The sequence below is a fragment of the Diabrotica undecimpunctata genome, chromosome 7 (genome assembly GCF_040954645.1).
Source record: "Diabrotica undecimpunctata isolate CICGRU chromosome 7, icDiaUnde3, whole genome shotgun sequence".
In the NCBI taxonomy this organism is placed as follows: Eukaryota; Metazoa; Arthropoda; class Insecta; order Coleoptera; family Chrysomelidae; genus Diabrotica; species Diabrotica undecimpunctata.
The window spans coordinates 105169540-105181535 of NC_092809.1; the positions used below are offsets into that span (position 1 = coordinate 105169540).

An 11996-nucleotide genomic window follows, 5' to 3' on the forward strand; every position below is an offset into this window, starting at 1 on the left:
GTGCGTTGATTTTGGAGTTTAGCTGTACTCTGGGCAGTATCACCATTATATTTTTACATCGATCCGAAAATGGTATTTCAGTAAGTAATTTGTTTTATTGATGAAGTTAGGGTTTTAAATGCTCTTTTTCTTACAGTATAAACATGGATAATAAGGCTCGCAGACCATTAACCCAAAAAGAACTAGAGGAAATAATCGAGAATCCCTCAGATTTTGAGCCCGACAATCAAGATGATAATTCTGAGGATGACCTAATAATAGACAATTATAGATCGGAACCTGGCGAAGGTTCCGATGATGATTATAGTCCGAAGCCTCACGAAGATTTCGACGATGACTATATAACAAAAAATAACGAAGATTCTCATGATGATTATGTTCCGGAGAATGACGAAGATTCCAACGATGATGATTATGTTCCGGAGAATGACGAAGATTCCAACGATGATGATATGCAGCAGCAAAGAAGTCAGACTGGCTGCGAAGTTTTAACAAGCCATGAAATTCCGTGCGAATCTCTCTTAGTTACAAATAACGAAAACGACATTGAATATGTGCAAATTGAGGAAGTGCCTACCAAACTATGTGGAAAAAATGGCTTCAAATGGAGCGGAAAAGTCAACAAAAGTCATGTCGGACCAATCAAAGAAATCTAGTGATTCATTTACCTGGAAATAAAAGAACTACTAGAACCTACAGGTAACTAGTAGAATTTCAGCATGATCTCTGTTTTTCACTGATGACTTCACTTTCACAAACAATGAAATTAGATTACAACGACAATGTTATGCAAGATATCGACATGTTAACGAGGAAGAAGTGGCTAATACAACGATCAGTCCATCCTATATGACAGATACAAATCTAATAGAAATCAAAGCAATATGCGGACTTTTTACTACGCAGGGATTCTAAATATGAATTCGGTAACATCGAAAGAACTTCTCAACAAAGAAACAAGAATTCCATTTTTTCGCGCTGTAATGAGTGAAGCTCACTTTGCATTTCTTACAAATTGCCTCAGTTATTTCCAAATGTAGTAAACTTTATACACATTGACAGTACTACACGTTAGATAAACAGCTTATGAGTTTTTGAGGCAGATATCCGTTCAAAATGTATATACCCTCAAAACCTGATAAATACGGAATTAAAATGTTAGCATTATGTGATGCAAAAACTTTTTATCTTTTGAATGTCGAAGTGTATATCGGTAAAAATTCAACACCGGTAGGTGTCCCTGTAGCTGAATACTACACGTTGAGTCGAACAAAACCAGTTCATGGGACATATCGTAACCTTTCAAAAGATAATTGGTTTACCTCAATCCGAACGACAAAAAAGCTATGTGATGATCATTAGTTGGAACCATGAAGAAAAATAAAGCTGAACTTCCGGTAACGTTCATCGAAAAAACTAACAGAAACCAAAATTCAGCTATGTTTGCTTATAGTAAAAACTTAACACTGCATTCGTATTTCCCTCCAAAAGCTAAGAAAAAAATTGTTGTCATGTTATCCATCATGCATCCTGAAGGAGACAAACCAAATTCTACAGTACTTCCCGAAATAATTGATTTTTATAATCGAACTAAAATCGAAGTTGACACATTCGACAAGCTCGCGCATAGATAAACCACTGCTCGAAAATTAAGACGCTGGCCTCTTAAAATTTTTTACAATTTATTAGACCTCGTTGAAATTAATTCCATAGTTCTAAGTAAAGATAGTGATGCTAGAGAAAAGGAATTAATACCCAACAGAAGGTCATTCCTAAAAAAACTTAGTACCGACCTAGTTAGTCCCTTGTTGAAAGAACGGCCCGGAATCCAAACTTTGTCAAAAGAACTCAGAGCTGTTATAGAAAAAAAATTGCATATCGAGCCTGAAGTACCTAATGTAGACCAAAGGCAAACTTCTTCCGGGAGATGCGCATTTTGTACACGCAAACAAGACAGAAAATCGAGAATAACGTGCAAGAAGTGCAAGTAATACATATGTCTGAACCATCAGTCAAAAGTGTGCCCAGATTTCATTAACTAAAACTAATAATGAATAAATATGTTTAATAATGTGAAACCATTGTATACAACAACTTTGTACTTTTCTAAATATATTGTGATTTTTTGCAAACATGTGTTTTAAATTTGGGGTACACCTGTACCCCGGGTAGTAAAATATGTTAATTTTTGATGGCTAGTGATGCAGGTGTAATTCAGTGATTAGGTTCGAGGAAAAGTCGAGAATTCCAAACACCTTGTATCCGAAGAGGTTCCAGTTTCTGTGAGTAAAGAAAAGAAGCATTATATTAAATTGGCTCGTGCCACCAAGTCGAAGAGAAAAATCCTTGGGCCTAAAGATTGCTGGTCTTATTTTGAACGAGTCGGAGATTTGATTTGTGGAGAGAATCAAATTCAAAAGGTCAGTCAAAGTATTTGTGACATAAGAGTTGTGTTTGTATTGCATACCATATTTGTTTTTGAAAGCCGTATAAATTTGTCATTATTGGGACATAAAGTATTTATCAATAAATTCTTAGAGTTATAAAGTTATTGTTTTAAAAATTAGAATTCATCCAACAGAATAAATTAATTTGAAAGTAAAATTAACATTAGGATATTTGCATAGAATTAAAATTTAATTCACAGGCTGGACTTGGACATTAACTTTTCCAAAACCAAAATTCTGGTATTCCACAAAAAACCCGATGAACAAGTTACACCTAACATGCAAATAAATGGTATCACCCTTCAGAGTTCCCAAAGCTTCATATACCTGGACAGAGAACTAAATAGTCAACTAGACCACTCAAAAGAAATTAGAAGACTCATTGAAATAGCAAGATCTGGTTTCATGAATATGCGTAAAATACTCTGTAACCAGAAGCTATCAGTTTCAATAAGATTGAGAACACTAAAGTGTTATGTGTGGTCTCTATTACTATATGGCTGTGAGATCTGAAGATTAAAACAGTATGACTTCAACAAATTAAATTTATTTGAAATGTGGATGTATCGCCGAATGCTAAGACTAAGCTGGACCAGCAGAACTGCGAATGAAGAAGTACTGAGAGCAATGAACACACCCCTCATCTGGTCAATACTATCAAAACTATAAAGACGTCGTATCTAGGACACATAATGCGCCATAGGGAATTTGAGCAGCTTCAGGTAATATTAGAAGGCAAGATTGAAGGTAAAAGGGGCATAGGACGAAAGAAAAAATCTTGGCTACGAAACATCAGAGATTGGACCCACACAAGAGGAAATGAATTAATTCATCAAGTCCAGAACAGAGAAAATTTGCCACATTAATCGCCAACCTCAACAGAAAAGGCACTTACAAGGAGGAAAATTTGTTTTTCTTTAAGAAGTAATAATTAGAGAAAATTTAACATTAAATTAAATGAATTTGGTTCAAAAAGGAGATAACAAAATTAAAGATTCTTTTTCTTGACAATTAGACAAGAAAGTTTGTACATGATAAAAGTTAGAAGAACATTTGATCTTTTTTTATGGTATAATGAATAAATGGTATTTGAAAGTTTATAATTTTTATTAAATATATTTATTTTCCTTGTTTATCCTGGATAAATCAAGCAACAGAGAAATACTGGAAGCCACAAAATAAAGGTAATTGATATGTAAATGAGCCCTGAGAATTTTGAGTTATTGCATAATTTTAAACTAAACTTAAATTAAACTAATTAATTAATAAAAGTCAGCTTATTTATAGCATAAACAAGAATAGCAAATCATAATAATATATTCACTAACATTAAGGATTTATTAATTTTTTCACGCACTAAAACACTTTATGAAGTCAATAACTCTATTCAGTTTATTATTATTAACGGCAATATTTTTAGAATATTCATGTATTTAGTAAATGGCTCGCTTTAAAATAAAACCTATTGTGCAAAAAATATCGGCTTGTAACAAGAACTCCAAATATTTTAAGGTAATTTACGCCAGAAGATCGATTGTTGACAGGTTCTATTTTTGTTGCGATAGAAGGCATACCTAGCATTTTTGCACATCAAGATAAAAAATTAGAGAGTGCTGGATGTTTTCTATTCACAAAATTTATACAGTGTGTTCCAACTAAAATTTTACCAACCCAGAAACTCAGAAACCAAGAGTTTCTTCAAAATTTAAGAAAACACGTCAATTTGTATTGGAAGGGTGACAAATTTTTATGCAAAATTCATGCCCTCAAATGTAATCCCCTACTGCCCCGCATCAACCCTCAGTTTTTTTATATAGCACGTGTGCTACACCAGTGGTTCCCAACTGGTGGCCCGCGGACCCCTGTGGGTCCGCGAGGTATGGCTGAAGGGTCCGCAAGATATAAAAATAATTATATGAAGAGCCAAGGAGAAAAACGATATAAGTCCATTTTGCAAATTTTTTTAGGAGAGCGAAAACAAAGTTTTTTAAAATCATTAAAATTAATATCATATATCGCGCAAACTTAAAGTTATATCAAATTTTAGATTGTTAACTTTAATTTTGTTTATATTCGCTTTGTTTTTCACGGAAAGTTACATTACGCGTACGTTATGGACCGTTGGTGAAAATGTGGATCGTTAAAACGGGATAGACCTACAGACGAAGAGGGAGAAAATGCATTTAATGTTAAAGTTAAAAAGTCAATGACTCTCAAACCGAACTTGTCAGTGTCTCTTGAACCCAACTCGTCGGCGTCTCTTAAACCTAATTCTACCAAGATCAGTGCTGCAAAAATTAGAAAATACAACTCTGATTACTTTTAAATGGGTTTCACGTTCACTGGCCCTGAGCAGCAGAATAAACCTCAATGTGTAATTTGCTACGAAAGCCTTTCGAATGAGCGTATGAAGCCAGCAAAACTCCGTCGGCATCTTGGGACAAAACATCCAGAGTACAAAAGTAAGTCATTCGATTTTTTTAAAAACAAACTAGGAGAGCTTAAAAGATCTCGTAAAAACATTACTAAGCACTATGGTGCAGATGTAAATAAAAATGCAACCCTTGCATCTTATGAGGTATCCCAGCTTGTCGCTAAATGTGAAAAAAAACATACAATTGCTGAAGAACTTATACTCATTAGCAATAATTCTATCCAAGAGAATGTTGGGTGATGCGGCTGTTAAGATAATAAGTACTGTTCCGCTCTCTAACAACACTGTCCAAAGACGAATTTCAGATATGGCCAATAACATTGAAGATACATTGATGATCAAACTTAGCATGAGCTACATGTTTTCTCTTCAATTGGTCGAAAGCACCGACATATAAAAAAAAGCAATAATGTTGTGTTTTGTTTGATTTTTGTGGGAGGACCAGATATTGAAAGATTTTCCCTTTTTATGCGAACTACTTCACACAACAGCAGCAGATATTTTTACGGCATTAAATGATTTTTTCAATAAACATGACGTCACATGGACAAAACGTGTGGGCTTGTCTACGGATGGAGTAAAATCAATGGCTGGCCACAAAGCAGGACGTCAAGCTCGTGTCAAAGCAGTAGCTCCTGAGGTGAAATGGACACACTGTTGTATTCATCGTGAAGCCTTGGTAGCCAAAACATTGCCTGAACCTTTGCAGAAGATACTTAACGAAGTAGTTCAAATCGTTAACTACATTAAAACTCGACCTCTGCAATCCAGATTATTTTCTTTGTTGTGCAAATAGATTGGCAGTGAGCATGAACACTTTCTTATTCATACGGAAGTAAGGTGGATCTCTCGAGGAAGGATATTGACAAGATTTTTTGAACTTAGAGATGAAGTTCGTGTTTTTCTTCTTGACACCAAGTACGCAAATGTTCTCACTAACTTTTCTTGGCTTTGCTCAACTGCCTACTTAGCTGACGTGTTTGAACACTTGAATGTATTAAACTTAAGTTTGCAAGGGAAAAATGTAAACATGTTCAAAGTTGAAGATAAGATCAGTGCTATGGTAAAAATGTGCCAGCTGTGGCACTTGGACATCACATGGACAAAATGTGTGGGCTTGTCTACGGATGGAGCAAAATCAATGGCTGGCCACAAAGCAGGACTTCAAGCTCGTGTCAAAGCAGTAGCTCCTGAGGTGAAATGGACACACTGTTGTATTCATCGTGAAGCCTTGGTAGCCAAAACATTGCCCGAACCTTTGCAGAAGATACTTAACGAAGTAGTTCAAATCGTTAACTACATTAAAACTCGACCTCTGCAATCCAAATTATTTTCTTTGTTGTGCAAAGAGATTGGCAGTGAGCATGAACACTTTCTTATTCATACGAAAGTAAGGTGGCTCTCTCGAGGGAGGATATTGACAAGATTTTTTGAACTTAGAGATGAAGTTCGTGTTTTTCTTCTTGATACCAAGTATGTTCTTACTGACTTCTTTTGACTTTGCTCAACTGCCTACTTAGCTGACGTGTTTGAACACTTGTATGTATTAAACTTAAGTTTGCAAGAGAAAAATGTAGACATGTTCAAAGTTGAAGATAAGATCAGTGCTATGGTAAAAAAGTGCCAGCGGATGTCATTAATTGAGGAGTGAAAATTAAAACTAATAATGTACTCATGTAGGTACTCTGTATTTTCACAAATAAATCCTAAATAGCATTAGTTTAATTTATGTTTTCACATGTTTTGGCTCTTTTCAGCTAACTTAAGGTTTGTTTAGGTCTTTGGGAAATAGTGGGGGTCATTGTAGTACCCCTACTCTACACGACACTCTATTTTTTAATTTTTTTTTAATTTACGTAATATCTTTGAAGATAATTTTGGATTTAACTAATTTATTGGTTGAATATCAGTAATAACAAAGAAACATAAAATTTCACCAAATCAAAAAAAATTAAATGTTCTTAGTGACCCCCAACACAATAATTCAATCAACCTGCAAATTGATATCAACATGCCAATGTGTTGAAGATCATTTCTTTTCTTTTTGTAAAAATATTACTTTTTCACATGAATTTTTGATAATGAATTCTAATTATTTTCTTTAATGTTTACCAGGTTACCTGATTTGAGATTTGTCAACGAGTGAATAATCAGAGATATTATTGTAAAGATTTTTAATACGAAACACCAAAAAAAAAATGTAAGTCACCGATAAACATTTAACTTTAATTTTGTTTATACCTGATTAAGTACTGTTTGAAAAAAATATTATTAATATAACAATAAAAATAAAACACTGAAAACTTTGTTTTCAAAACTTCCACAATAGTATATTACATAACGAGAGTTGTAAGAAGCTTATTACATGCGAGTAAAAAAGTTGCGCGCGAGACGCGTAGCGGCGAGCGCAGTAATTTTAAAAGCATGTAATAAGCTTACAACTCAAGTTGTGTACTATACTTTTTCTACGATTATTTTTATTTATCAAAATAAAACGTACAGCAAGTAACTTTTATTTATTTAACAAAATTTGGGAACAATTTAAATTAAACATTTATTTATAATAGTTAAGTGTAAAATTTTGGCAATTATTTATAACTATACCCTTATCCGAGTTTGGCGGTTGTCCAATAATACGTGGTAAATGGTGAGATGACGTAAACTATACGGTGTGTTCTTTTTGAACATTGGTATTTTCAGTGTATGTAAAGGTCTGTAAATTACTTTCAATTAAATTTATAATTCTATTGGCTGTTGACGTTTTATTATTTATTGACTCGTCGACATATCCTTCGCCCGTTGTTGAAGATTTCCATCCGCCATGTCGTTTAAGAGCCATTAAATCACCACCAATGGTGGCGGAAGTTCGTCTTAAACAGTGACCGGTCTACATTTTGAGATCTGGTAACTTTAAATATTTCGGCTATTTGTTTAGGAACACCGCCTATTTTGTTTAATCCTACCACCTGTTTCGTACATTTACCTCTTTGATAATTAAGAAAAAATTGATTTATTTTCGGATCGCTAATCTGTAGTCGAATTTCTATATATTGTTTGCAGATTTTATAGAAATTTCCGGAAATAACGAAAGATCTACATATTTTGGTTTTCGTATTAGGAATTTTAACCAATAACATGGTACTTAAATCATCAGTGTCACTAATTTTAAGATTTTTTAACTCTTGTTTCTTACAAGCTCCACATATTCCAATAATTGCAATAACCTTAAAATAGAAGTATTATAAGTAGGCACATTTATATTATACTTTTAAATAACATACCTTTATTAACAAGTACTGTACATCAGGAGCTCCATTTAAAAAAAGTTTTATTTCATCAGGATGTAAAATCATTTGTTTTTAAAACCTTTCAGTTTCGGGTAATTTTCAATATTAACATTATTTTTTAAAGTTCTTAAAGAAGTTAAACACTTCTTAGCATAGAATATATTACCCATAATGAGGATGGTTTAAATTTCTTAGCGATTTCGCCAAAATAAGCCAAGAGTACGTTTTCAGAAAATGAATTTACATTATTTGTTGTACGCCAATCCATAAATTGCTGATATACCTTTTCATATCTTCCTCTAGATTTTTCTGGTAATAGGTTCTCTGTAGTATTCGAAGCTAACTGCATAATATTGGGTGGTGTGCTACTAAATTCATCTTCACTATTCGATGAACTCATTTTATTTATGTTTTTAAATTACCACTATATTTACACTGCCAGATTAATAATTTTTAATCTGTTAAAATAACGTCTGTTAATTCGTTTCCATGGTAACTCGACCAACTAACTTACACGGCTTATGTGATATTACATATTTTTATAGAACTGAAGCGTATTTTTTTTTATTACGTGCTAGTCATTACGTGTTAGTATCTGTTTTGATGTATTTACTTTGCATCCAAATAGTAGGTAATATACAACTTACTAGTAAGAGAGTAGAAACAGTTTATTATAATATCCTTTTATTACAACTGTTGCGGCAGAGTGCCTTTCTCAAGTGATCTACTTTTGGTATGTGTTTACACTTTATAGTCTTTAACTGAATAGGTTGAGGAGGGGAGAACTGTTTGTCTCAAGTTATTAATTCAGAAATATTTCTATTTATTTAGTTTATTAATTTCCATAGATTCTAATAAATATAGCTTAAGGCCTTTACTTTGGATGTGAAGAATTTGAAATTCGTCATTAAAAGAATGATTCTGATCTGGAAGGTGAATTGCGTATGTAGAATCTGTTTTTCTATTATTGAAAGCCCTTTTATGTTCTGCTATACATTTGTTAAAGGTGTCACCAGTTTGACCAATGTAAGTTTTTGGGCAGTCGCCACATTTAAGTTTGTATACACCACTGTGTAAGTACTTTTTATTTTTGCTCTTGTTGATTTTAATATATTTGCTTAAGTCGTTTATTCTAAAAGCTGGCGTTATCCTTTTCTTTTTGATGTGTTTGGCAATAATTTTTGTTGATATCTTGTCTGTATGTGTTATCGAGCAGAAGGTACTGATCTTTTCTCTGGTGGTGGAAATACTAATTTCAGGGCTTTCTTATGCAGTTTTTGATTAAATTAATTTTTAATTTTATTAATTGTTTGTTCGTTGTACCCCTTGTTTAATGCTATTTGCTTAAAGATATTTAATTCTATGTCAAATTTTGACATCAGAATTTCTATTAATCTATGTAACATGATATGGTAGGCTGCCAATTTATGTGTAGGATGGAATGATGAGTTGTATACAGTCGTGTCGGTATGGGTAGGTTTATAAAAGACGGAGAACTCATGTTTCTTTTTAAGTCTGATAATTTTTAAATCTAGAAAATTTATGGATTGATTCTGTTCTGTTTCTATTGTAAATTTTATATACCTATGGAGTGAATTAATATACGATAAAAATTGGTCAAGTTTTTAAGCACCGCTGTAGATTAGGATTACCCCTTCCAAGTACCGATTAGGATTATGTTTCTATAAATGCGTTGCACTTTTTCATCGCGTGTGTGTTGATCGTCATTACTTCTGTGGGCTGTGTTTGTTGTAAAGTCTATCACTAGGGTGCTAACTTGGCTCCTTCTTTGCCCAGGCGCTGTTGACCTGCTGGATTCATCCAACAGCACTTCAGGCGGAGTTGACAGTACCGAAGTTAAATTATTAATTTACAATATAGCTGTAGGATCTACAATGACATATAACGTGGAAAATTTACCAAAATCATCAATAATCAAAAGACTACTGCATATTCGTAGAATAGTTGAAAACCGATTCCAAGGTAGAGAAACAAGCTGAAGCATAAGATGCACATGCAAGGCAAAAGAAATTATTAAATTTGGATTAAAAAGAGGACAAGATTAGAATGAAGACATTAAGAACACGGAAGGTAAGGATGGAATAAAAGAACAAAAACTGGTGACAACCGCTTAAATAATTAATCAGTACGACATCGGATGGATAAAGTGTGTTGTGTATGTAGTTGTAGTTGATTTTATAAATTAAGCTAGAAAATTACTGACTAGCAAAAGTAGTGGGTCGATTTATTGACATACTTCAAAGTCAAAATCAATGTGTCATATCGTAGAAATATGTACAATTACAGGGTGTTCAGAAACTTTCCTGACAAACGAAGACCGGAAATTCCTTAGATAATTTTAAGAAAATTTAAACCAATTCACCCGGACAGAAAATGCTTTCTAATGGAGCTAGAGCTCTTTGAAGATGGTGCCTTGTAATTGGTTTTTTTTTAATACCTCCAGAATGCGCCTATATTTAGAAAAACGAAAACTGGTGTGATTATTTTTATCCTCCAAAGTTCAAGCGATTTCATCAATTGCGAATTTCTAGTACCGATCATAGGCGTCCGTTTTGGGTAGGTTAATGGTTATTTTAACGTATAACTTTTTTGCTTTTACCTTTTAAATATTCTTGATTCTAGAATATTAAATTTTCAGGTATTCTAACACTAAAAGGTACTCTTACAACAAGTCGATACACCGTTTTCTAGTTAAATCGATTTAAAAATGTATCGTTTACACAACGAAAATTTATATCCTTTTCATTTTACAAAGGTACAAGCACTGCTTCAAGGAGATTTTCCTGCTAGTGAAGAATTCGCTAAATGGTTATAAAATCAGAAAAATCAAAATGAAGATTTTGTCACATATATTTTGTTTTGGGACAAAGCTACATTCACAAAAAATGGAATTTTTAATGTGTATAGTGCACAATAGTATTCGTACGTTGTTAGCAATCCCCACGTTGTTCAAGAATTTAAGCATGAATTTTACCCGATTCGGTAGATGATGTGCCTTTAAATATTTGGCAAAACTTATGGTTTCTATATGACGGCTCTCTGGCTCACTTTAGCAGGAATGTACAAGTCTTTCTTGATATAACTACGAAGATCAGTGGATTTTAATCACTTGCTGTTATTGTGTTTGGGGATACAAAAAAGCATTTTTTATTCCGTTTCGATACAAAATCGTGCACAACTTTGGTTAAGATTACAAGATGCTTGCAACGAATTTAAAAATAACTGGAATTTTTCGAAGAATTTGGCGTTCTCGAAGCAAAAGGGCAAATTTATGAAAAGGGACTAATGGTCATGAAAATAGAGCATCTTTTGTAACTTTCTACTTTTGATACTTGTTCTTTTGTGTTAGTTTCGTTCCATCGTAATAAATACTTTGTTTTTAAAACCCTTTAAATATAATTTTGTTTCAATTTGTTTTTTTTGTCTCTTTGCTTCAAACTTTTTTATTGAAACAAAAAGCAAATTATAAAATTAATTAAAGTACCTATTAATTTAACTTTTATGACAAGAAACAAAAAATTTTCAAATCGATGTTTTTAGAAAATGGTCCATCCTACCGACTTAAAGTAAGAATACCTTTTAGTACTAGAATATCTGAAAATTTAATAAAATATAAAGACAAAAAAGTTATGCGTTAAAATAACCGTTGACCTACCCAAAAAGGAAGCCTACGACCAGTACTTAAAATTTGCAATTGATCGATTCAACTCTAGATGATAAATAATCGTATCAGTTTTTGTTTTTCTAATTAGAAGCGTTCTGGAGGTATTAAAAGAAACTAATTATACGGCGCCATCTTTAAAGAGC

The 11996-nt window shown here is 33.0% G+C and overlaps 1 protein-coding gene across 1 annotated transcript; it reads left to right on the forward strand.

The window, feature by feature from the left end:
* The first annotated feature begins 5911 nt into the window (after positions 1-5911).
* Positions 5912-11004, forward strand: LOC140446580 (zinc finger BED domain-containing protein 5-like). The gene is made up of 2 exons (XM_072539146.1): positions 5912-6271; positions 10945-11004. Exons 1-2 carry the CDS (start codon positions 5912-5914, stop codon positions 11002-11004), a joined length of 420 nt encoding a protein of 139 aa, XP_072395247.1.
* The last annotated feature ends 992 nt before the right edge of the window (positions 11005-11996 follow it).